The sequence below is a fragment of the Cervus elaphus genome, chromosome 23 (genome assembly GCF_910594005.1).
Source record: "Cervus elaphus chromosome 23, mCerEla1.1, whole genome shotgun sequence".
NCBI classification, from domain to species: domain Eukaryota; kingdom Metazoa; phylum Chordata; class Mammalia; order Artiodactyla; family Cervidae; genus Cervus; species Cervus elaphus.
In genome coordinates, this window is record NC_057837.1 from 15,972,389 (window position 1) to 15,999,869 (window position 27,481).

At 42.9% G+C, this 27,481-nt stretch overlaps 1 protein-coding gene across 13 annotated transcripts in view; it reads left to right on the forward strand.

The window, feature by feature from the left end:
• Positions 1 to 27,481, forward strand: part of CELF2 (CUGBP Elav-like family member 2) — a 548,143-nt gene that overhangs the window by 225,681 nt on the left and 294,981 nt on the right. For 3 of the 13 annotated variants that reach the window (XM_043883955.1, XM_043883956.1, XM_043883959.1), the window contains exon 1: positions 5,652 to 6,043. The exons of 2 other annotated variants lie outside the window; for them this stretch is intronic. In XM_043883955.1, coding sequence (XP_043739890.1) covers positions 5,892 to 6,043 — 152 coding nt within the window. In that variant the 5' untranslated portion in view covers positions 5,652 to 5,891. Of the gene's footprint in view, positions 1 to 5,651; positions 6,044 to 10,258; positions 10,549 to 10,679; positions 10,704 to 27,481 lie in introns of those variants that run through there. 8 more of the 13 variants (XM_043883964.1, XM_043883965.1, XM_043883957.1 and 5 more) reach the window with 7 other exon arrangements.

The following is a 27,481-nucleotide window of genomic DNA, read 5'->3' on the forward strand; positions in this document are numbered from 1 at the left end:
AAACCAGCTATGAAACATTAACTATTTTTCAGAGTTTGGACGTGCATTTCAGTTTTTCAAACTTAGGCTGAAATGTTATATTTAATACAAAGTTGTGAAAATTCATGTTGCAAGCTCAATAAATTGCCTTCTCAAACATAAATTTTCTATTGATAATATTTTCAGAGCCTGGCTGAACCCATAACGTATCTGTAGAATAATTATATTTTTAAAGTTATCCATTGTAAGTAGAGTGGATTTTATGATTATGTTCTCTTACTTCCAAAGGGATATGAACAGCTCATTCCATTGGGTATGCCAATAATTGCTTTTGGATGAGCTTATAAAAGGTAATTGGTGAAGCTTTCTATCTGAAACTGGCCCACTGTTACCAGCACACCTAGATTCTGATTTCATGGGAAATTTTTTTTCCTAAAACAAAGGTCACAAAGCAATTTTTTTGTGTGATTTGGGGGGAAAAAAGTAGTGTCCTGTGTTTCCCAGCTGCCTGTCAGAAGCACACTGAAATAAAAAAATACCTTAGAAAACTCCATGTTAAATTTTTGACTAAATTATAATCATTCATCTGTGATCTATTCACTTTAATCCCTGGGTGATCATATTAGGTCCAAGAACAAGGGAACCCCCTACCCACTTGTGCTTTGACCCAATCATTACCAGCTTCCAGAATTCTGCGGCCCCCATTCCAGCATCCGACACACAGCTATCTTGTCCTCTAGCCTGACGGGGGAGTGGGAGATGGCGGAAGTTGGCCAACTTGTCTATATCTATTTCCACAACAGTAACAAGATATGTAATCTGTATCCTGCCCTCAACTTCTATGTAGGGATGATTCCCTTCCAAGGTGACCTAAACAAATGTCAAAGTGAACTTTAATCCTAAATCCAGACTTGCAGAAAAGGAACAGAAGAGTCAAACTGGGAAAATGGCTTCTTTCAACAGAGTCACGGTTGCAGCCGAGTCCTTGCACACAGGAGCCTCGGGAATATGCAGCTGTGTTCAGCAGGCCACAGGCTGCGAGATCTGTGACCTCAACGTCCGAAGAGTTCTTTTATTTGTGAAAATGAAACCTCACAGTTTTTCCTTTTCAAAATATGAGTGCATACAATTGCATAATATCCCTTTGGGGCTGAAAAACAAAGAAAGGCCTTTGATTAATATTCATATCTAGAACTTTAGAGCAAGTGCAGATTGTGCTGGAATACCTAGGAAGTCATTGGAAGACTGAATCAATACTAATTATTGTAATCAGGGTGGTTAATTAAGTGAAAATGTGGCTGATAGAAAGTTCATTGCTCGCAGCCCTGGAAACACCTAGGTTGATGAAAAGAAGGTAAAATCCAAAAGCAAGTGTGATACCTGGGAATGATCTCTCCATGTTTAGGGGGTCAGAATCTGTCCACACAAAACATACCTCGATTTGGTATAATCGTGACGGTGAGAAAACCAGAAACATCAGACTCAGTTTCTGTTGTAGAGGTTTCTATAAAAAGTCATTAACAGAAAGCAGTTTGTTAAGAAGCATCTCCTGCGGCTCCCACAGCATTTATCTGCCCTTCTTCCAACGGTAACAAGTATATTTCACTCTGTGGCAGTAACATCTTAGATCATCTTGATTAGCCTTCATTGAATTTCTTTCTACATTTTGGTAATTCCTGGGGGATATGTTGAGGGTGGGGAGGTGGGTTCTCCTTTCATCACACTATTGATTGCTTCCTTCTTGGTTATTACTGGCTTTGGGAATTTTTCTGAACTCGCAGTGACTTTTATTCTGTAGAAAAGATGAGGCAGTGGTTTTTGGAGAGGATTAAGATACGTGGCATTTCGTTTAACTGACATGGGGAAGAGGGTGTCAGAGGAAGGAACGCGTATGTGAGGTTTCAGGGCTGTAGCCCATTAAGAATTGAAATGAAGTGTCCTGGAGCTGAAACACCTTTCTGATCCCACAGTACTCATCTCCAGAGGTCAGACTGAGATGGAAGCTAGATGTACACGTAAGAGAGATAGACAATGTGTGTGTGTGTGTGTGTGTGTCTGAACCTCCACTCCACTCAGAAATGTGCTGGTTAACCCTGATTTCAGATGAGGGACCCTTTGTCCCCAGATGCAGTCTTCTGCTTCATGCAGTGTCATCAGGGGTTGTTCTGTGTAGGTATGTTTATCTGATCCAGAGCTTGCTTCTGACTGTGACTTATCCCATCACATTTTCTTGTATGTCAAGACCGTCATAGCTAATGGAGAACGGCATCTGTGGGGGAGGGTGACAGCAGCCCAGAGTGACATGTATTACCAGGACAGCTCAGCTGCTCCCTCACCCCCTTCCACGGTGACCCACCCGTGATTGGCTGCCTAGGGTCGTGATGAATCACTGCAGTTTAGGCAGCAGGATCTGCCAGTGTGCCCTGGGAGAACAACAAAAACCAGAATTTTCCTCCATAATCATTCAGTTCAGCAAACTTTGTTGTCATGAACACGAAAAGCATGAGGTTTGAAGTTATCGATAGCCGTGGCTTTTCAAATCCCTGGCTGAGAAGGGTTGCAGCTGCAATCGGTAGAAACTGTGTGGAAACGTATGGACGGCATTGCTGGCTCCCAGCTGGTGTGTGAACTGACGCGAAGGGACACCATGGTACCTGCGGCAGGAGCGAAGAAGACACTTGTCATCCCCCCCGTAAAACTGCCGTCTCAGCGGTACGGGCGCTTGCAGGTGTCCTCATCGTCACGCCTTGCTTTTTGAATATCTTGGTCTGGGACCTCAGCTCTTTCGGGTTCTGTGAGATGGCTTCCCCGTTCATTCAGAGATGACTTTGGAAGCATCTCTGTGAATGGAAATGCACTGAGCTGGTGATGGACGGTGAGAACTCCTGGTGGTGGCAGTTAGGGTTCATTTTGACTTTCTCTTTGGAAACTGACTTGGTCAAAAGGGATGGAGCCCTTGTCACCTGCCACCTGCTCAGGACCTGTCCTGTATAAACTGTACCCTTCTTCCCCTGCCGGGTTAGGGCTGCTGGCCTTAGAAGTATCAGTGAAAACTTTAATGCTGCAAGAACAAAAGGATTAGCACTGCCTTTCTGTTTTCTTGCCCATCTGCCAGTTCCAGGTTTAAATAAAGATTGGGAGGTGGGAGTATTATAATTAAAATTGAGAATAAATCCAAAACTTATTGACTCTGTACCTGACGCTACACTAGGGAATCTCTTTTACTTTATATAATTTTATCCTCCCAGCTATCTAAGAGATAATGGTAGTTGTGTTATTCCCATTTCAAAGATGAAAAAAACTGAGACCAAGAGAGAGACCCATATTCAATCCTGGAGTTGGGAAGATCCCCTGGAGAAGGGCATGGCTACCCACTCCAGTATTCTTGCCTGGAGAATTCCATGGACAGAGGAGCCTGGCATGCCGCGGTCCATGGGGTGGCAAAGAGTAGGACACGACTGAATGACTAACACTCTTCACACTAAGAGGGGGGAAAGTAACAGGCCCCTAGACACATAACTCATGGTGGGAGGGATTCTAAGTGAGGACTCCGGCAAACTCCTCCGTGGCCAACCTGAAAGTACAACTGTTGGATATTTGACACTTGAAAGTCATGTTTTCCTGGGTTGCCACATTTTCACAGTGCACTCCCGTCTGTCCGTACCTAGTATCATACCAGGGAAGCTGTGCAATAAGAAAGGGAAAACCATAGTCATTTTTGCTTCTGAGTTCTTACAACTCCCTTGAGGCCTTTGAATTAAAGCACCCATGCCTCACTTTTCTCATGCTTTAATCTGTATAATGGGAACACATGTTGGAAGGAATAATAGGGCAATCTGAAGCATGATGAAATTAAAATGTGTCTTTTAACCTCCATAGGGACCAAAATCTGTCATACTGTAATCAGAACCAACCAAGCAACAGACACACTATGTGACAATAATCTCAGCAGTTAGGAAGCTTACAACAGTCTTGAAACAGAGTGGGAACAGTGGGCATGAAGGCATCAAGCGGTGTGTATTGCAAGGGAGGGGGTCTTGAAGGACAGAGGAGGGAGCAGGAGGGAGTTGTCGTCCTTGGAACACCTTGGATTCATCTTTGTTATTAAAACAAAGCCAAACAAAAATCCTTCACTTCATCTCCTTTCTTCCTCAGACCAGAGGGTCATTCACATTGCTCCTCTGCTATCACTTCACCTTATTCCTTGCACCGTATATGGTGCAAATGCAGTTGTTAGCCTCCACCAGGGAGTGTTGAGAGACTAACTGATTAGGTCACATAAAGGTTTACACTCACCCATAGAGATGAGACAAGATAACACATTTCCACTCAGCTTGGGTAGATCACTACACAACTTTTTCATGAAGGTTTTGGGTACTTCTTTTAAGAGGAAGAAAAAAAAATATTTTCCCCTAATGGACTTCCTAAGAATTAGCATCAGAAGCAAATTTAAAGAAAAAGTCATTTGGGATTTTCAAAAACCTCTATCATAAAGCTAAAAATAGTTAGAGATTTGAACTATATTATAGAGAAAAAATAAATTTCCTGTGCTCAAAACCTTAATGTATTTTCAACCTACATGTCACTTTAATAGATTGGTTATATAATTGCTGTTGTAATAATTAGGTTAACACATTGTACCTCTCATCTGAGGATCATGGTAGATTTTTATTTTATCAGCCATCCATCCCTAGGAGGAAATGATGGCCAAGCACACGCAAAGATCCAGACCATGAATCAGAAAGTTCAGTGACGTGTTCCCAGTGTCTGTCTGCTCTGACAGAGTCAGATGTAGAATCCAACAGGTTTGGTTCTTACATCTTATCTATTTCACTCCACTTGCAAGTAGCATTTGTCTTAGAGAGTCGGATCTGCACACACCATATCAGATGCCTTCTGATCCTCGGAAGGAAAAGCTCTTTGATGGGGAAATCCATCATCACATGGGTAAATGTGTTTTGTTTTACATGCGGTCCAAGCATTTGGTCTCTTTAATCCTTCCTCTTCTTCAAGATGTATTTGTTCAGAAAAAGGAGAGACACTGAGGCCACTGGGGCTCTCAGACCTCTGAAGAGTCCCTCTCAGTTCCAGATTTTGATTCTTGCCAAGATCAGCTTCAGACTACTCCCCCAATCCCTCCAGGAAAGCTTAAAACTTCCTTTCTCTTTTTATCCACCCCCACCTGTTGGAGCTTTCTCTCTGGACCTAATGTTATGCCTATTGCTATATCCACCCAGCTGTCGCCACTCAGCTGTTGTGTTTTGTCAAACGGTAGTTTCTCTTTTTGAAATTTATAGCACGTGACAGTAAAAGGAGAACTTCTGGCCGATTGGGGAAAACATTTGGGGGAGGGGGTGGATCAAGGGCCGATTGCCAGGGAACTCAAAACCCCATCCTGATAGCTATAAATTTTGTTCCTGCCGCCAGGCTGGCACCAGGTAAAAGTACCAGATACAGTCTCGACAAATCTCAGCATCTCTGAGAGGCCGCTGGGACATTCCTTCGGAGGCTGTGTTTTCTGAGTGCCTCCGTGTACACATCACCAGGCCAGCCTTCTTCTCCTCCCCACCCCTTCTCCAGTCTTCTCCTCCCCAGTTTTCAAATCCTGTTTATTCACTCTGCGGGACACGGTCTTACATCCTCCCCCCTCCACCCTATGATGATGTCTGGAGAGGGGGCACCCCAGAGACAGCTGTTCCTAGCTGAGAACGCAGCCTTGGTCCAGGCAAACTTGATTTCCCTGACAGATGAGCCCCCAAGATTGGTCACTTTGGTGGTCACCTGCCTCCTCAGCGCCGCAGCTGTGGAGGAAAGCTGTCTGGCACTGTCTGGCTTCTGTTGGAGAGAGAAGGAGGGAGAAAGAAAGAGAAAGCTGAGGGGGGAGGGAGAGAAAGAAGGCCGCAGCAAGGATAATGAAGAAAGGAAAAGGGAAATCTAAGGCCGAGAGGGAAGTGATGAGCTGGCTGGGCTCGAGGTCTGCCAGGCCCACAGTGTTAGCATTTCATCCCCTTGGAGTGGAAGCTTCTGGAAACCCTAGAAGGGCACCTCACTTCCAAGCGCGAAGGTATGTACACAAACAACCCATCTGCCGTTGGAGGGTCTCTTCAGATGGGAGGGAAGTTCACCATTCTGTCTTCGGCTCTGTGGAAAACAGATTCAGAAAAACACAAGATTGCAAAAAGCCAGTAGCAGCTGCTCTCGAGGTAGAGCGATGGCTGAAAATTCCCTTAAAAAAAATGTAAAATAAGAGTTTGATTACAATGTCATCTTTACTGTAGTGTGATTTTACTGAAGTCCTTTTAGGAATGTGATAAAGTCACTGTTTCAGAACCTTTCAAAATGGGGGTCGGGCGGAGCGGATAAGAGCATCTTAAGCTTATGATTGGTGATAGAAGTATTTAAGGGGTACCTTTATGGAGCTAAGAAAATATACCTTTATAATGTATCACTTAAGGATCTATTTGGGGGTTTTTAAGCACATGGAAAAAGACACTGTTGTTTATTTTTGCAAGTTGCTGATGAAACTGGGGTAAGCCAAGAACAAACACATGGCCATGAAGAAACTTTCCCAGGTACTTAAAATTCATGTGAATTTCACATTTGTTGGCTGGAAAACCCCCAGTGATGGGAATCCCACTCCCCGCGTCCCTTCTAGGGCCTTTCTTGCTCCAAATGACTCTCAGCACACTGGGCTTTTTTAAAACTGGAACAGCTATGTTAATAAAATTTGACTTTGAAAAGGTGATGGGGAAAGATGTTTTGGGTTCTCCTTCGTAATAAAGAGCCAGAAGTGAGGGGAGAAAAACCCTTTAGTGATGGTGCCTGTTTGAGATGGAATAGGATGTGTCGTACATCTATAGTTGCGTGGCCGACCGTCTGCTGCTTTAAAGAGACTGTGACCCATGTTGTTATATGTGGGAATAATTAAAACATGGAAATTTGTCATAAAATATACAGGAATGTCTGCAGGATAAGAAGATTAGCTGTTGGGTTATAAGCATCTATCACTGTCGGGCCCCGGTCTCTCAAGTTACGGTATAAACTTTGCGCAAAACTGTTGGAATGTTTATAGTCAGGGACTCTATCCTGGTGCATTGATGAAGGTGGGTGACGGAAATAGAATACTTTGCACCGGAGCAGTGTGTCCTCCACGTAAAAATGCATGTATTAGCACTCTGTTTCTTTTGAGAGGTTGTGTGTGTTTTACTGTCAGTGATAATTCAGTGCTCAAACAATGACCATGGGAGAAAACTCAGTTTGCGATGAGGCTTGGGGGGGGAGGCGGGCAACGAAGAGGGGCAGTGCTGAAACAGCCGGGTTCACCCGACTGCCTTGGAAGGCCTCGTATGAAATGAGGTCATTCAGAAACTTTCCCTTGAAGTGCTTCCAATTCTTGAATTGCCTTTTGTTTGGGAAATGAATAGCAAGTTGATTAAAAAAAATAGACAATTAGGGAAGGTAGGGGGATGGGCTCAGGGACCAGCTTAAGGTTTTTCCACAGGGAAGCAAAAATGGTGAGGAAATTGCGTGGTTCCCCACTGCCTGGTCCCCAGGGTGGTCAGCACACAGAGGTGTCCACCCACCAGGTTGGGCCCAGGATGGGGGGCTCACCATGGCCTCACCCCCTTTCAGTGCTGTTGGTAAGAACCTTGGCAATAAAATAGCGTCTCTGAAGCCCGTGTGTTTAGCAGCGGCTCAGTTGAGCTTTCTGCAAAATAATTCCAACTACCAAATCATAATACCTGATGGCTCGTTACAGAGTGAAAATTAAAAAAAGGCGGGGCGGGGGGGGGGGGGTGGCGTCGAGTTGTTTTAGGTTTTTTTTTCTTCTTCTGCCAAAGCAGAGAAACGATAGATTGAAGATTTTCATCAAGTGGTATTTGTTTGGATGTTTTTGTTTTGTTTTTGTCTTTAAGCTCAAGAGCTTTTGAATTTTTGTATTTTTTTAAAATGGCTATTGTGGAGGTGCTGTGATCATAGAAATAAAACTCTATGGGGTGTATGTATGTGTGTGTGGACTTTGTTTCTCTCCAGCACCTACATTAAGAGCCTATGCAATCACTCTATTATTTATGTATTTGGCAACCAAACTGTTTCAGCTCAGCTACATCCGAAGCTTTCCTTCATTCCCATTGTCACTGTATTTCATGTACGAGCCAGTCTTCTTTTATATCTGACCCCGGGTTTGCTTCTGACTTTACATGGCCAAAGCAAATGTGCTTTGAAAACTCTGGGACACACTGTAGTTGTTAAATAAGGCAGTAACCTATGCACTCGTGGTTCTTTCTCTATGACCTACTTACATACTTCCTCACCCTCCTTATAGTATGATTAAAAGCTGCTTTGAATCCACTATTGCCTCAAGGGATTGGAGCCTAGAATTTAACAAACTGCTGAGAAGGCTTAAGTCAGTAAGAGGCCTTCCCCTACAGCATCTCCCAACTAATTCACATGCAATTAAAGAGAAAATAAATATTTCAGAAGTGTAGTGTTAATGAAGCTTTTTCTACCTTCTAGGATGTAGATGTGCATGGAGCTTCATTCCATAGCAGCCTAGAAAATATTTTCCTTTTTGATGAATGCAGTTGTGTTCTGGAGGCCGGTTCTGTTCGTTTGTTCTTCAGATAATTTTATTATAGAGTCAGCTGCTTATCTACATTTGGGAGTTATATAAATCATATCTTCAAAATCAGTAACTGTTGAGGTTTGTCTCATTTATCTGGCTAATTACTTTATCAAGGTTATTGAAAGACCAAGAAAATTCTTACAATTTCAAAGACAGTCTGCAGTAGCGAGGGTAGGGAGAAAATGTAATTTACTAGGAAAAGTTGGGACATTTGGGTATAAGAATTCATTTTACTGCATCTGTTTTTCAGTTCGTTATGAGTCTAGACCTGGTTCCACAGAAAGGCAATATTTTAAGAGGAAGGTTGGTCTTAGCCCTCCACGTATCTTAAAACGCTCTCCGTCAAAAGCCAGATCCATTGCTCAGCTGAAGAAAATCAAGTCAATTAAGTATGTATGGACCTAACTGAGTACACCAGGCCTGTTATTCCAAATTGCTCAAGGCAGGATTTACAATTGACATGTGGATTTCATATTGGTATATAAATATCCATATTTCTTCATAACCTCTAAAGATGATCCTATCTCATTATAACACAAGAAATTGGGGAGAAAAACAATTTCTCCAGATAATGGTGTCAGATAAATTTAAACCACGTGATACAATGCCACATGACCTGTTTAACCCTCTGCTGCCTGACTACACCCCGAGGTGTGAAACATCATTTCAAAATAAAATTTAAAGTGATTACCAAAAGAGGCAAACTATGGAACTTCTAGTATGCAATTTATGAGGTTACTTTAGAATGTGAAATAGGCCACACGGAAGTTTTACAGGCTTCTGACCTTGTGAAAATGTTTCATCTAAAAAACACAGCAACAAAACAGTCATGAGGACGCCAAATTAGAACATCTCCTTATACTTTTAAAAATTTTCACAAATCACTTGGGAAAATTGAACTCCCTTCTTGTCTTCCTGAGAGTTCTGTCCTGTTTCCCAATTCCTATTAGTAAATTGGTCACAGATCTTAAATGAGTATTTAAGCTTCATGGCCATTACAGACCCAACACTCTTTCATTAAGCCACTCTTGGTTTTTAATCACTGTGTTAAATACTTGGAAATGACCATTTCGTGATGTATCGTTTTAAAAGAAAAGGTGATTTATCACTCTTAGTTTCAGTCCCGTATACGTCTCAATGTTTTCAGGATGATACAAAAGGAAGTATAATCGTGCAGGGATTCGTGCATCTTTCTCCTTGAAGCACTGAAAAGTCCCCAAATGTCAACTTGGGCCGTTTCTCTGGTATTTACTTTGGCTCAACCACTAGTGCTATTTCAGTTATTGTGGTGAGTTCATACACGGGCGACACAGCCCACCGACGAGCATTTAAACTAACCCGGGGGATGATTCGTCTCTCGTGGCTTCCGTTGGGGAGTTCGGGTGCGCTCGTGGCGTGCACGGGGCTTGGGCAATACGGTGGCATTCAACCCACGACAAGCGGTCATTCGGGCCTCGTGCCAAGCGCCTGGAAACGGGACCGGACACAGCCGGCGCGGGGGACGGGTGTGCAAGTCTGGACGCCAAGGACCGCAGGCCAGGCGGCGATCTGTCCAGGGGGCGGTCCCGCCGCGCCCTCCTCCCCCCAGGGGCCGGCCGCGCGGGCCCGCAGGGGTTAAGCGGCTGCGCGGCGGGCGCGGCGCTCCGCCCCCGCTCGCCGCACCTGGCGCTCGGCGGCCCGCGGCCCGGGCGCTGGGTGTCGGCGGGGATTGGCGGAGAGCGGCGTGGAGAGAATGTGACAAGTGCCGGCTCGGGCGGCCGCCGCGGGGAGGCCGCGCGCACCTGTCCCTGCCCGTCTGCGCCGCCCGCCGCCGCTCGGCCGCGCGCACCGCCGCCCCCCGCGCCCGAGCGCAGAGCGCGCGCCGCGAACATGACTTCTGCCTTCAAGCTGGATTTCCTCCCGGACATGATGGTCGAGGGCCGCCTGCTAGTTCCCGACAGAATGTGAGTGTGGCCGCCCGACCGCCGCCGGGACGCTGGGCCGGAGCTCCGCGGAGGGAGAGGGCGGGCGGCGGCGCTCCTGCGCCCCGGGGACGCGGGGGGCGGCTCCGGTTCGGCCGCGCCCTGGGGTTCGGAGCCGGCGCTGGATGCGGGGAGAGGTGGGAGCGCGTCCGGAGAGGCGGCGGAACCCGGGGTGGGGCGGAGAGCCGGGACCAGAGAGCCGGACGCGGGGTCCCGGGGTCTGGGCGTGGGGTCCGGCCCGCGGGGATCGGCGAGCGGGGCGCGGCGTCCCAGGGTGGGGTGGGCGCGTGCACGCTCGTGTCATTGGAAATTCGGGGCTGCTGGAGCTCTCATGGCCCGTTTACAGATCTCTTCTTGCCAAATTGCCTGCTCTTCTTGTCTTACCCTTTGCAAAAATCCTTTTTCTGGGGTGGGGTGGGGGGGAGCGGGGGGAGGAAAAGAGGGGGAGGAGAAGATAATTATAAAACGTTAAAATAGCCAGGTGTACTCTGCAGAAATTAGAGTTAATTTTTACGTAATCACGGTGGTTTGTCTCATATGCAGCCTATAATTTAATAATTAATGTGATTGTGGTTGTTTTACACGTCGTCAAACTAGAGTAGAGAGTTTATTGGGAGAAGTCGGGAGCTGGGATTCCTTAGGAAAGGAAAGTATGCCTCATTTTTTCGGGGCTCGTTAGTCTTGATAGGAAAGTTACTCTTATCAGCTGGGGCACTCTGGAGGCAATAGGATCTGCTTGTATTTCAAGCATGTTTGAAAAGACAGCCTAGAAGGTTGCCAGGAGTGGAGATGAAAGGTCTGTGTCCATTTCAGGCTTGGAATATACACAGTTGTCTCTTATCAGGCCAGAAATGTGATAGTGAATCTAAGCTGCAATTAATCGAGCGAAAAAGGGACTGCTCTCCTTGGTAAGAGTACGTATAAAATGTTTCCTATTGTACGCACCCCGAGATAACATTCATATTCTCTCTGGCACTTTGCTGTAGCCGTTGCAATTTTCAGGCCATTCCGAGCTTTATGATCCATTTCCCTGGCAACTAACTTTCCCCTACGGTGCTAGATTCTTTTTCTAGGATGTTAAATGTTATGAGCTGAGAGATTCTTGAGAAACTCCACAGTGGCCAATTATTTGAGCCCCTAGGATTTAGGAGAAGAAAAAAAAAAAGGTGGGGAGAGGGATGAAAATCTGTTAAATGTGAATTGTCCTTCTTGTCGATATTAAGAATGTTAACTTGCTTTTACACGTGGTCAGGTTCATTGTCCAACTAAGATAATCAGATAATGTAAATTAAAATATTGAATTTCCCTTTGGCAGTTTTCTCTATGAAGTTAATCTTGATTAGTACCGTTCCCATGATATTTGTTTTGAGAGACCGCTGGCTTCTCCCCACCACCCCTTAAAATAGCTACCTTTGTCGGCGTTCAACACAAGTTTGCACAGTTAGCTAATTTGAAAGTTCTGTGTGTTTTCTCCTCTGCTGCTTACTGTGTCAGGGCCGAACCAAAGATTTTCTTGGTCATGATTGTGCAATTGGTGGTCACCTGCTAAGAATACTCTGAGTGTAAAGTGTTAATGGCCTCTGAAAGATGCTCTCTCTTTTCAGTTAAATTGTTAATTATAAAAATTTAACTTGTCCTTTTCATTTAGTGGATGAATGTGACTGGCACAAACTACTGCTCTGAATAGAGTGTTTTTGTCTTAAGGATGGAGTCAGCTCTGAAGATCCTAATATAACTTCAACCCATTTCTCTTCATGTGTTAGTTATTCCATGTGTTAGATTATTGAGTTAAACTCAAGTTGTTTTCAAAGTCTTTTTCAACTCTAGCTTAATTGAAGCTTAAAAAAAAAAAGAAAAAGTAGAGGATTTGTAAATAATGTTATTGTTTCCAAGATATCGATTTTATGTCTCCTTAGCCCTAAGAGTACTGTAGCATGTTTTCCTTAAGAGTTTGTAATTAACTCACATTAGAGTCAGTCTTTGGGGAATAGGGGTGCGTGGGAAGGAATATGACAAGTTGAAAATGCTTGAAACTCACCTCCAAGTGTATCTTATCGCCACATTCAGACAGTTGAGAGGGTAGTGGTGTGGGTTTATTGTTTTCTGGACCCATCGTCTTTCATGGTCTGTTGCCGTTTGGACTTAAAGTGCTGTCAGCTAGATATTGGCCGGTTCCTAAAAAGAACTTGTATAAAACACAGGGCTTTTCTGGTGTTGATTTTCTAAATCTGTGGCACATATTTTCAATGGCGTTTTCCCGCAAGAATCTATTAGATAAGTTTGCAAGATGTAATACGTTTGAGTCCTCAAGGCAGATGAACAGATAGCTTTTGAGGTAAATGATTACTCTTGATGGCCCCACAAGCCATCAGGTGTGTTTAAAGAGCCGGATTGTTTAAGGCTCTGCAGTGGGTATAGAATTGTTGTGACATGGCCTTCAAAGTCCTGGGGTTTTCAATGTTCGACATCAAAACTGTACATGGAAATAGATCTTTAAATGATCTTAACTATCAAACTTTTGTTGTTCTTGTGTTACTGTAGAATGTCATTCGCAACAGAGCATAATGAAAACAACACCAGAACTGATATTTTAAATCCTTTTTTAAACTGGGGCAATTGGTTTTGGATTATAGTTGGAGATGGGGATTTTTTCTTTGTTTCACCTTTTGACTGATTGTATGTATGCATTAGGTTTTTTGTTTTTAATGTGTTTGAATTTTTAAACAAATTTTAAACAAAATCTAAGAGATGCTATCTTGGAACTGAGAAATTAGAGGTGGAAAAATCTATGAATGCACCCTTAAAGTATTAGTTCAGATTTGTGATGTTAAGAGTAAGATGCTGAGGAGAAGCCACCAGTAAATTAAAATGAAATCTTTCTCCCCGACACACACATTTGGTGAGTAACCTTACTGACAAAGAGGAAAAGTTACCCTGAGTCAACTTGGTGCATTAACCTTTTTTTTGTTGAGTGCTCCCACGTCGGGATAACCTGAAAGATGTCTATCCGGGTCTGATTAAACTGGAAGGCAGTTCTAGGGACACCATTGTTCAAGCTGTTAAACCAGACCTCATTGTTTTAGAGATAAAGAAACCATTAGAGGAGCAATGGGACCAGTCCAAGAAGGCCTGTTATCACTGCTTCCCCCTCCCCACTAAAAGGACAAATGCAGAGTCATTCACTGAATGCCTACTGTGTACCAAGACACTGTACTTATGCTTTCATAGTAGCTATAAGGGTGGTGGGTGTTGCACCCATTTCACAGATGATGTTTGAATAGATTACATTCTTGTGCATGCTATACAGGCAGTGAATGGTGAAGCTGTGGTTCACTTGTGTGTGTGTATGTATATGTATGCGTATGTGTGTATTATATAAATGCATGTTTATGTGTTGATACAGGGAGAAGAGAGGACAGAATTTTTGTTGGGAATGGTGGAGAATTATAGGAGATACATGCCTGTCACTTATTTAGGATTGACTCTCTAATTTGATTCAAATTAGTGAATTGATCACTCTTGTTTGATTCAAATTCACAATTATTCCATGAGCTCATGAACTAAAGAAAATATATTTTAATTTAAAACTTTTCTTTTCGTTTACCAAGTACCAGCAAGATGAAAGTCAAAAGCCTTGAGTTCTTTTTTTTTTTCCAGATGGCATTTAAAGTTTTTTGGAAAATGCCATTACCAATAATAATAAAATACAATGCTGAGATTTGTCACCCAATTCCTTGTTAGACATAAGAGGAAATTAAAACGTGAAGACGCTAAAAGAAGGATGGTGTGTATGGTACTTTAAGGAAATTTTTAAAGAAGTATTTTCAGATGGGATTTCTGAGTGCCTATCTCAGTATCAACTGCTTCCTGAAACCGAAAATTCCTCCCATGTTGGCATTTAGAACACTAATGTTATCTTTGATCTGGGGTAGAGGTATTATTTTAGCTGAGTGTTGCTGTTTAATTGTAATTTGCTGGATTGAGATTACTCTGGCATCTGTTGATGAGATGCGGTCAGCTGGGAAGAATAAGAACCTTGCAAGATAAGATGAAAAGAAGATAAGATTTTCAGATATGAACCCAGTGATTAAGATTTCATAGCCTCATTAAGAATGTTTTCCATCCCAGTGGCCCCTCCCCCCCAACACTATCATAATAGCATATTTGCCTTCTGATAAAAAACTGCAGTCTCCTTCCCTTTTTTACATAAATCCCCAGATTTTTCATTCCTCCTCACTCCTTTCTCGTGGCTTGCTTTCTTACATGCTCAGCACCCACTCTCCTCATTGAGGCTTTTATATACAATCATGGATGATGGGGGTCTGATGTCACTGTAGTAAATTGTAGACAGACCTCACAGTTGTCAATTCTATCAGAATCTCTTACCTGATTTGCATTTCACTGGGAAACCTCGGGATTGTCAGTACGTGGCAAGGAGCCCAGTGAGAAATCAGTAAGTCACTGATGTCTTTTTTCACTTGCCATGCTGAACCTCCAAACTTAAAAAGATCTTTATTTTAGAGTATTAATACTGGAAGTATTTTTTTTTCCCCTTTCAGAGGAGGCTTCGGTTTTTGCTTTGTGTTGGCAGATTAGGCCATCATGAAGAGTTAGCTATTTCTCAGTGTCATGTTTGTTCTACAAGACCGCAGAAGAGAGGCTTTGTAAAGTCCAAATGATTTCCAGCTCGTGAGCCCCTCCCTGCCTCGTGCCCGTGTGCGTATCCCCACTGTCCGGGTGGGGCAGGTGATGTAAGGAAGCCAGCCTCCGCGCTGTGCTACTTGGGCAGCGGTGCAGAAAATGCATTTTTATTTTTCCTCAAGAAAAAGCTCTTGCTGAACTTGAAGGGAAACAGAGCTGCACATTCCTGGAAAAACCTTGGTGGGAAACAAAAACTAATTAGCGCGGTAAATGTGATGCTCGCAGGTAATTGTAAAATAATTATTCCCCTTTAGCATCATCAGTGTTTAATTGTGCCATCCAATATTCTCATGCTCTGAATCTAGATGTGAAGGGATGGAAACCCCCCATCTCCTCCTGGGAATGTCTTTTTCATTTACTGTAAGCTTCAGACTCTTCTGAAAGGACTGTTAAGAAGAATGGGGGGAAACGTACAGGGGATTTTCAGCAGCTTCACTCTTCCCGTTTGTTCTAAACCGTGATGGAAAGGGATTACTCCAACTAGTTTTATAGAAATACCAATTCCACTTATGTGGTTGAAATACCTTGTGAGCATATTTGAGATGTGCATGTTCACATTGTTACCCATGGAGTTTTATGAGCAGTCTGTTTTATGAACTGCAGATTGTATATTATGTTCAGATCCTGAGAGTGATGCTTTAAAATCAGCTGATGATTTAAAATGAAATGCTAATAAATATGTAATCATATGGCTCTCAAAATGACAGATGAGTACAAATTCGGTTTTTGGTTAAATTTTAATTCCTCCATTTGAATGAATGCCTCGGCCAACCTGCTGGCAAATTATTAGGCCCATATTTTTTTTAATTTCCCCTCCTAAAGATATATGTAAATCAAGTTTAGGCTACATTTAGACTAAAATATCATTTTAGTTTTTTATTCTCAACTTTTCTGCCAGATTCATCTGGCCTTCTTCTTAAGGTCAGATTTTTAAATAAAGAAATCTGTTTGAAGGAGACCTCAGTTTAAATGATGTGTGCTCCCTTTCCATTAGTAGAAGTTAAACAGATAGAAACAGGGTTCCTTTAATAGTGATAGTGCTTTAACAATGGGGTACGGGCAGTTGTGAATTTTAAGTCTTAATAATTAAAGAAATCGGTGGTTTGTTTTCTCTGTGAGATTGTTTATTTTTCTGTCATGATCGTAGAAATCACGTTCCCCCAGCCCATTTGCCTGACATTTATACACTCAAACAGGACTGAAGATGTCCAGGGTTCGCAGATGATGGTGCTGACTCACTCCTCAGAGAATGCATTTAATTTCAGCTGATTTCTCTGACATTTTGACATCACTTGTGGACAGCTTTTGAAAAAATTTGTTTTTGAGTTTCATGGAACAGAATAGTTCTTCAGCTTCCATACTAGGATCGAAAATTCAATGTTTTTATGCTGAAGGGCTTCATTTTCATGCCATTTCACAAAAAAGTTCATAGCCAGACTTGGACTCATTAAATTTTAAGATGGTATTTTAGATCCTTTTCCATGAATGATGTCTTCCTGTCTCCTGGTCTCCTCCTATAGCAGGAAATTTGTACCACATTTATGTGACAAAATCAGCTCATCCTTCAGGCTAAAAGAGCAAAATATTTTGTTGTTCACCTGGTTGTAAATGTGTATAAAAATGTGCGCATATGTATATAGATACGTACATATGTATATATGTGTGTGTATATATATGTATATATGTGTGTGTGTATATATGTATGTGTATGTAGATATAGGTGTATTTGTTGTTGCTCAGTTGCCAAGTCATGTCCAACTCTTTGTGACCCCGTGGACTGCAGTATGCAGGGCTCCTCTGTCTTCCACTATCTCCTGGACTTTGCTCAGATTCATGTTCATTGAGTTGGTGAGCTATCTAACCATCTCATCCTCTGCCCCCCATTTCTCCTTTTGCCTTCAAGTGCACACACACACATACATATATATAAATACATAATTTATATATTTATAATTACATAGGCTCAATATCATGTAACTATAATATAAATTATATATAAATTGCATATATAAAAATGCACACATATATTAAGTATATGCACATATAAATAAATGTATGCATATATATACACACATCTATATGGAAAACTATCTTTGACATAATTCTTCACTTTTTTTTTTTTTTAATTCTTCACTTTCTTAAAATACCTTCTATTTAATGGTCTTTGTCTCTAAAAATTATGAAATATTAGGGACCCAGTTGGAAATAGTTCTTCGAATGTTGTTTTGACTCTTTGGCCCAGAAGCTCAGAGCAGCTTCTGTTAAAGGTGAAGAAAGTGTCACTGTGATGGACCTGTCACACCTTCTGGGGAAAAAGCTGAGAGACCCTTCCCACCCAGTTGAGTGACTTTTGTTTCCTTGCTGCTAAGTCCTCAGAGCTGGGGACTGCTTCTGTTTTTCAGTTGCCATTGAGATGTTGCTCATATCAAGACCTTACAGGTTTAGCGTAGGAAGAAAGGGTCTTCACAGAAGCATGACAGTAGACCCTCCATCAGTATTTTCTTGGGTAGACGTGGCTGGGGCTGCAATCCCATAGCTATTATCCCATAGCTTCCTGTTGATGCTGAAAGGGGAATTTGAAATCCCACATCTAGTGGAATTCCAGCACATCAACTGAACATCTTAAAAAGGCTAAAGCTACAGGAGATTTATGGACCTATAAGGGGATAAATTGGTATAAACCTTCTTCAGCACACATGCACACCTTGACACCCAATTGTTTTCTCTGTACATCTCCAGAGTAAGATATTGGGTGTCACACAAATGAAGCCAATGCAGGCTGAAATCTGACATTTAATATTCTCCTTGGGGGAAAAATACACCTTAGGGGAACAATAAAAGAGAAAGATGCTAGGAAAAAGCATAGGAAGGAAAACTTTTGGTCTTGGACTAATGGTTAGTCGTTCCATTATGCTCTTACTCAGCTCTCCTGAATCTTTGCACCCTAACCCAGACTTCTCTAGGTCATTAACAGAATAGCTCTTCCTAAAGTTTTCTGCCTGCTTTTCTTAGGTCTTCCTTTTGTATATCTTTTGCATTCTTTTCTGTGAGTCTTCCAGTGACTTCTCTAAGCCCAATTTATTGTCCCTCTTCTGAGGAGTTACCTGAATTTCAAGAGAAGGGGCCACGTCCGTCCATAACACCGTTCTCAGAACTGCAGCCTCGAGAAGGGCAACGCCTGAACACCTTGGCGGTCACTTGCAGTAGATTCCACGGCACAGCTGGTGTTTCTGTGCATAGCACTGTATTTTGACTTCCTAGACTATAGAAGGGGTGTTGAGTTTTCTGGTTGGGCAGAAGGGCAGCATATTTCGGAATGATTAACTTTATGGATGTCATTGTCTTGGCCTGCTATATTTGGCACTGCTGCAGCTGTGTTTGCCTTCTCAAAATTGTCACCAGGAGGCCTCCAGCTGCAATTATTCCCTTCAGTTTGTGCTGGTAGCATTCTTCCTTGTGACTCCTTGTGGTCCAGCCTGCCATCTTGCCTCAGTGTCAGGAGTCAAAGGCGACACACGAGTTCCTCCAGGAAAACCTGATGGCTGGTTAACACAACTGGCAACTCCGTCTCAACAGTAGCAGTAAAGTCCTCTTCATTTTACATTCTGCTGAGACCTGTCAGGGTGCTGCTTTCTCTTCACAAAAAGCCCATATTTTCCTCTTTTTTTCTCTTACTTCTCTATTGCTCTTCAGTGGCAAAGAGTTGATGCCAGCATCTACTGATGGACAGTATTTCTTCCTTGTCTGTATTACTAGAGCAGTTTGGAACAGGTTTTATTTTGGTTTTGAGTATAACTGCTTTATAGTGTTGTATTTTCCGCTGTACAGCAAGGTGAATCAGCTGTCTGTATACATATATCCCCTCCCTCTTGGACATCCCTCCCACCCCAGATCCCTCACCCGACCCCTCTAGGTCATCACTGAGCCCCAGCAGCTTCCCGCCAGCTCTCTATTTAACACATGGTAGTCTACCGTGTCAATCCCAGTATCCTAACTCATCCCTCCCCTCTGTGGCCCTCTGTCTGTTCTCTGCATCTGCTTCTCTATTCCTGCCCTGAAAATAGGTTCATCTGTCCCATTTTTTTTTAGATTCCACACATATGCATTAGTAACATACGTGGAACATAGCAACCCTAGAGTGATGTGTTTCTCTTTCTGACTTGCTTCAGTCTGTATGACAGACTCTCGGTCCATCCATGTCTCTGCAAATGACCCAGTTTTGTTCCTTTTTATGGCTGAGTAATATTCCATCATGTGTGTGTATATATGTGTATGTATGTATGTATCACATAGTTACCCACTCATCTGACAATGGATAGAATCAGGACAGAGCAGGTTTTTACTTCTGGTATTTTCAGGCCCCTCACAAAGCACCTCATTGCAGAGGAGACTTAGAGCATTTTTTTTCCCGTTAGTTGAGCCCCTCCCACAGAACTTTCTTTTCTCTCAAGATTTTAGTAAAGGTTGGTCTTCATATAGAAACCACGTAACTTCATTTGTCTGTGTGTGGGTCTTAATCTTGAGTTAGAATTTCCTCTTGGATCATTTCTGCTTGTTGAGGACGCTTGCCCTGCATCAGAAGCTGCTGTGTGCAGCAGAATGACACCACCAGGGATGTGGCTTTAGGATCTCTCCACCAATGGCTGGAAGGTCATCCTTGAAGGATGAGCATCTTTTCCTAAACAAGGGTCTCCTGCCTTCTCCCGGCCTGTGACTTGTCAAGATTCCTCATGTAGAACGTACGGAGAATCAGGTACACTCCCTTACCTGTGCCCCAGGATTGTTGTGAAGCTCATGTCCAGAGAGGGATTTCAACCTAAATATTTTACAGCTTTGTGTTACTTAAGACTGACCAAAGTTCACCTGCCTTTCTTGGGGGAAGCAAACACAGGGAAACTTCATTACAACTGACCTGTTAATGCCCTCTCCCTCAGAACGTTCATGCTCTAACGTCTTGGCCAAAGACCCATAAAGCAGTATTGCTCCCATATAAACTTTCAGAAAATGCTTCATCCCCAGGACCACATTAAGAAGACTGATTTTGGTTTTTTCCCCTCTTTCTTTCTGCTCAATGATTGAAAAATAAAATACAGTTTGTGTTCCAGCTGTGAATTTGTGGTCAGACCTTGCATTCTGGAATGGGGTGAAGCAAAAAGCAGTACCTCCCTCCAGCATCCCCATAGGTATATTTGGAAAAGCCAATCTGTACACCAGCTGGAATAGATCTTGATTTTCTTATGGGAGGAGCCTCAGCTGATGTGAACATGGAGGTGAGTATTGTAGGCCCCCGTTGCCTGCTGGCCTCCTGAGGGGCTCAGGCCACAAAATGCCATGAGTCTCTGAAGGAGGAAAGGACTTGGAATCAGTGATTTTTTAGGAGTTGGCTCAGTGGGTGGAGGTGAGCAGCTGGCACACGGTTCTCCCTGCTTTTCTACTCTAATTACATAAGCCCTTACTTCTCCTGACACAGTGGATAGGGTCCTTGAAGTCCTAAGAAGCCAAAGTTGCTGCAGCCAGTTGAAGGTTTGCTCCCACGGGTATAGATCAGTTGATGGATTATGATCAGATTCAGTTGGGAAGCCTGGCACCTCGTCTGAGTCCATTGACTGAGGGATGTCCTCCTTGGTGGGTCAGGGGCCACGCGGCACCCTTTCTGGTCAGGGGAGTGATGTTGCTGGTGAGACACCCCCAGGTCATGAACGTAACCTCCCAAACCAAAAATCCATTGCCTCCCGTCGCAGACCACTTTGCATGAGGGTGAACTCAGGCACTATCAGAGATGACAGTTGATTCTGAGATCACTGGGATATTGAGGAACCCCATTGAGGAACATGGGGTCTGTGGGTGAAAGTTGGCAGAATCTTTTGAAAAGGGGCTGCCTTACAGATTCTACAACTGTTTCTTTACAAATTGATGAGTTCTTTGCAGTTGGCATGTTTTATCTTCTCAGCATCTAAGACACCTAATTCACTTTGTAGGCAGCCTTTCAATTGGGCCAAGACTTAGTGTCCAGCTATCATAAAAAGTGACCAAAATTGGACTCTCTTTAAAATTTATTTTTGATTGGAGGATAATTGCTTTACAACTTTGTGTTGGTTTCTGCCATACATCAGCGTGAATCAGCCATAGGTATCCATATGTCCCCTCCCTCCCACCTCCCACGCCTATAGGTTGTCACAGAGCAGACAGACTTGAGCTGCCTCTGTCATATGGCAAATTCCCACTGGCTGTCTGTGTTACATATGGTAACGTATATGTTTCAGTGCTATATGTAGATTCCATACATATCCATTAATATAGGATATTTTTCTCTTTCTGATTTAACTTCACCCTGTATAAAAGTCTCTGGGTTCATCCACCTCATTAGAACTGACTCAGATGCATTCCTTTGGATGGGCTGAGTAATATTCCATTGTATATATGTACCACAACTTAATTATCCATTTATCTGCCAGCGGGCATCTAGGTTGCTTCCGTGTCCTAGCTGCTGTAAATAGTGCTGCAGTGAACATTGGGGTACGTCTGTCTTTTCTGTGTGTCTTTTTTGATTATGGTTTCTCAAGTATTTATGCACAGTAGTGAGAGTGCTGGGTCATATGGTAGTTTTCAAAATTGGACTCTTGTCAGCCTTAGGAGCCATTGAATGGCCTTGCTCTGGCCTCTGTGTCTTTTTCAGATCTACTCAGAACGTGATACTTTGATCCAAATTGATTTTGTATTTTCTGTTCAGTAAAATAATGATGTCCTCCCAGAAGCCAAAAGTTTCCTGGTATCAACAAAACTACAATTCTTTGACAACAGAATGCTTCTTTTTAGTATGTTTCTCTTAATTCTGACTCCTGATGCTTTAAAGAGTATTGCCTTCTTGTGGATGTGCTTTCCAAAATATTTTGTGACATTCACTGTTCTTGATTTAGGATGTGCTAACAGCCCAGCCATGAAACTAGGACTTGTGTAAACTATCAGTAATCTTCAGAAAACTTTGGCAACGTAAGTTCTATTGTTCTTGTTTTGCAGACGAGGAAAGGAAGGTTCTAGAAAATGAAGGCATGTATCAGGTTGAATTTCAGACACATTGGCGAATTGGCTGCTGAATATGTGGATTCTGAGTATGAAATAGTTTCTTAGCTGTGACCTAATAAAGGCTGAAGACAAAAGGAGGAGGAGGCAGCAGAGGATGAGATGAGTTATATAGCATCACCAACTCAGTGAACATGAACTTGGGCAAACTCTGGGAGATAGTGAGGGACAGAGGATGCTGGCATGCTGCAGTCCACGAGGCTGCAAACAGTCAGATGTGACTTAGTGACTTAACAACAAAAATAATAATAACCCTCTTTTTTGATACTCTTTCACATAAATTGCTTGCTGTTGATTTTTGTTTCATCGTGAGACCAATTTCTGAGTCCAGAAGGCAAGTGTTAGAAGAAAGGGTCACCATAGCAGAACTGAAATCTCTTAATGCCAGAGGCATTCTTAAAGCTGAGATAAGGAAGCAGTTAACATTGAACGTTAAGTGTTAGTCACTCAGTCCTGTTGGACTCTTTGCAACCCCATGGACCATAGCCCTCCAGGCTCCTCTCTGTCTGTGGAATTCTCCAGGCAAGAATACTGGAGTGGGTAGCCATTCCCTTCTTTGGGGGTCTTCCTGACCCAGGGATCAAACCCAGGTCTCCTGCATCGCAGGCAGATTTTTTACCATCTGAGACACCAGGGAGCCAAGGTAGCTCCTTGCTCTTCGCTGAAGGAACTGGGTCTTCCAGGAAGAGATTTGTTTGGGGGATTTCATTAGACACTTGGCATCCCACCCCCATTTAATTTCTTTTTCCTGATTTTTGCACCTGATTTAGAGGAATGCCTGGCCTTTCTCAGGGTGCTTCCAGCCCATAGTATGTTGTCTTGTGAATTAGAAAGAGACTCCTGCGTGGCATTCAGTCCCTGATGTCCCCCTCATGTTTCTGGCGGTAGGCCGAGGCTTTTCCGCCCGCTGAAAGTCAGTGAGAAAAACAGCGCGCGGTAAGCAAAAGCACAGCGCCTATGCCCGTCTCAATTAGGGTTAGATGAGAAATGGCTGCCACCAACCCGGGCAGTTAACTTGCGGTTTTACCCCCTCTTCACAAATGGGCCAGAGAAGTCTGCAATAGAATTAGTGTCTCTGTACAAGGTAACAGGGATTTTAGGTGACTGACAGTCGTGACCAACTCGAGCATGGTCCCTGGTCCCTTTTAAGTGTCAGTACTCCTTTGACCTTTTCATAGTATTTTGCTCAAGTGTATAAACATCAGAGGGCTTCCTTGACGGCTCAGCAGTAAAGAGCCCGCCTGCCATGCAGGAGACGCAGGTTCAATCCCTGGATCGGGAAGATCTCCTGGAGAAGGAAATGGCAACCTACTCCAGGATTGTCGCCTAGGAAATCTGATGGACAGAGGAGCCTGGTGGGCTCCAATCCGTGGGGTCGCAAAGAGTTGGACATGTCTTAGCAACAACAATGATACACGTTTGATGGGACTCTGGGTTTTCAGCACATCCGAGATTTGTGTTTCTTCCATAGATACCCAGAGTAGAAGAACCAGTAACAGAAAAGTTGAGAGTAGAATTCAGGCCTTGGTCTGTCTAACCCACACATCGTTTCATACCAGATATCAGCTTGTCGAAATGCCTCTATTCTTGGCAGGAGGCGCGTTGTAACCTAAGAGGACGTGATTGGAGTGGAGTTTTCATGCCCCGTGTGGTTATTGTATTCTTGCTACTGATGCAAACATTATCTATAATTACATTTTCAAGCGACTGAAAATTGCAGGCTTTGTTGAACAAAAATACAGCCAAAGAATGGAATGTATATCCACTCCACCCTCATTATAAGGCTTTCAGAAGTCAGACCATAAGGCCCAATACTGTGGCTCTCAAACGACATGATACCAGCTCCATTCTCTGATGTTTGAACACTTTGTCAAAGTGCTGGGTTCCCAACGATGATCATAAAATTGGAGGAAAATGCTATTACTCATCTAGTGCTCTGCCGGTTCCATTGTCAACTCTGTCACAGTGGCAGAATCCACTCACAAATCCTCTGTTTCCAGGATGTAATATCCAGAAGCCACGATTGGATTTAGATCCAAGGAATGGTGGGCCACTTTGAGGGAGTTGGTTGAGATAAAGACACTTTTGCTTTCCTGGGGTAGATATTGTTACATCCTTATGACACATTGTCTTCAGGCTGCTTTGCTTCCCACCTAGGGTGCGATTTAAAAAATAAAATTGCCTCCATGGGGACCTACTGCAAGGTAGACCTTTGCCTTGGCCTTAGAACCTGGCGATGGGACAAGAAAAATGTCCTGGCCAACCTCATTCTTCTAGACTCAAGATAAGACCCCCATATCTTTTTTCACTGAGAACTTAAACCACATGGAATTTTAAACAAAAGAGAATCTGACATGTGAGACCATAGTACTTCATTCATTGTTGATTAGCGTCCAAAAATTCAGGGAACCCATGAAATAGAAAGCATTCCTTGGTTTTGGGTGGAAGGCAAATGGGAGTAAGAAATTATAGTGATGTTGTTATTGTTAATTTGTTTCTAGGATATTAAACTTGTCACTGACATGATGGTTCACAAAACCACAACTCACTGTCTCAGCCCTAATAGGGTTCAGACTCTCTGCAAAATTGAAAAGAAAAAAAAAAAAAACCATTGGGTGCTTTAATTCAGAGAAGAGGCTGGGCAAACACTTGAGTCAGGCTTCCCAGGAAACCCACAGACCTTTCCTGATTCTGTCGAGTTCTGCCCTGACAGGTAGGACCCCAGTGTCATCAAAGAGGCATTTTTCAGGTTATAATTAAAATGTGGGCAGTTGGAAGCCACTTAGTTCTAGTGTATACTTGGTGAACTGGATGCTCGTGTGTGTGTGTGTAAGTAAAGATTCTAGAAGGTGAGAACACATGTCTGTCATAGTGTATTGTAACACACACATATTGTGTTACCTTTTCTGACATAAATTATAAACTCAAATATGTGTACAGTTGAGATATGGACAGACTGCTTTATACTGTAACATGAAATTTATCATGTTTTTAACATTCATAGAGATGAAATTAGATAATTTGGGAGTCCAAGTAAAATGCTTTCTATGTGTAATACAGTGAATCAACAAGATTGTGTGTGTGTGTGACTTTTTTTTTTTCATTTTAAAAAACGTAAAGGGGTCGTTGCGGCTGTTGACACTTTTGTGGCAGTGGAAATCCTGAGACCTGGCCATTCTCTTTGATAGAATGTAATTGCCAGATTGTGAGGTGTAAGTGAAGGCAACTCAGTTTGTGTATTTCATCAGTTCCCTCTGTGAATTACACTCTCCCACATTCAGCGTGCTTTTTTGACAGGTTATGTGTTTATGTCTCTAAGTGCCTGGGCTTCCGATAGCTTGGGTTCTTAACCAATCAGCAAAACTTACTTTAAGAAATTTAATTAGCCTGGAACCAAAGTAAATTAGCTTTTAAAGTTATCTAATTCTCGGAGTTTCTTGTTTGCTGCCGCAGTCGCAAATTGATTCCGTTGTGGTCTAGTCACTCAAGCGCGAGTCAGAAAGTACGCGGCCGTTGTACAGTCTGTGCTGCACACGGAATAGTTAAAATTAAGTTGGACAGCTGAGGAGTTAAGGATTTGTGAGTCACCACTGACCTATTCATCGGCTGAATCAATCAGTTCTAAACATTTTCTCAACTGAAATCCGTATGTGTTTCTTTAGTTCTAAATTTCCTGCCCGTGAACAAGAGTTGCGGCTTGTGTTAAGTGTCAGCCTTTATCGTATTGGCTGGTTGCTGCCCGTTCTAGGTGTTACAGAATTTTATGGAGTGTTAACAGTAGTTCATATTTTAGGTTAAACATTTGGTTGCTCTGAGATTTTGTCCACCAGTTTCTTTCTTTTTCGAGGAGATGCTGGTTTAAGATGAAGAAGGCTCTGCACTGTTTGTTTTGTGTTCTGCCAAGCTTAGTAAAGGTCTTTCTTGTTGGAAAATAAAAGTATAACTGCTACGTCTTTCTAAAGACCTTCGTTCATCATCCTGTGGATCAGGTGAGGGGAATATGATATTGCCTCAATTTTTTTTGCTATGCATACATCTTTCCTAGAGTTCTTAAAAATACCATCACTAAGGACGTTAAGTGGAGGAAGCGTGGTCTCTTGGTGATATGCATGTACGTTTATGGTCTTGGCCCCTTGGACTGGAGAAGCCAGACCGCTTGAGAGAGAGGGGGACACGTTAACCGAAACACATAGTATTGCAGTTCTTTGCCATTAAAAAAAAAAGCTTCAAGAGTAACAGTGCTCTGTGCACTCCGTTAGGTCCAGTTGGATCAGGTGTGATCCACAGAATTAATTGTGCAAGCAGAGAAATCTACATTTTTATCCTGTCCAACTATTTGCACCTTCAGCTTCCTTTAGACAGACTCTAGAATTTATGCTTGACCTAGAATCTGGAGACCAAGCAGGCATGTAGTGTGAAAATAAGCCAGTGTCCTAGCAGCCACTTACCAGTAGCTCGAGATATGACCTCCAGTTGGAACTCAAGACACAATGAGTATGTGCCCTGGTTTCTGAAGATTCTCCCAGTTTGCACCTGTCATGCTGGCGTCATCATCAATAGCATCTGCCTTTCACTCTAAAAAGTGTCCCATATTTGATGATAAATTATGTGGTCCCCCTTCTCATGTTTGGTCCTGTCTCACTAGCTTTCTTAAATATGAACATGTTTGCCAGCTTTTAAAGTCTATACATAGGACTAACCCAAACCTTGCCACAAAAAAGGGTTATCCATGCTTTGAAACATTCAGAAAAAAAGCAACTTCTATCCTTATTTTCTCTGCCCTGTTCCCTTGCCTAAATCCTTAGAAAAGTTCTTCAGAATTAAACAGAAGTTTGTTTGCTGTTTCTAATGCATTAGTACCTTGCTGGGCACTTTTGGAATGGACTAGCTCATTAGATTGTTTCTTTCTGACTGAAACCTCTTGTTCTGGGAAATTCTCATCCACAACTTTGTCTGATCACCATTCCCTCAGCACATGGATTCAGCGTTTGAGGATGTGGACACCATATTTACAGGGCTGCTTTTCCATTCAGCTTTGTTAAATTCATGAAATAACTGCCCCATTCTGGAAAGCCAACTTGGTGGCTCCATTAGTTCTGTTAAAGTTCAGCTGGTGGATGAGCAGAGCCAGAGA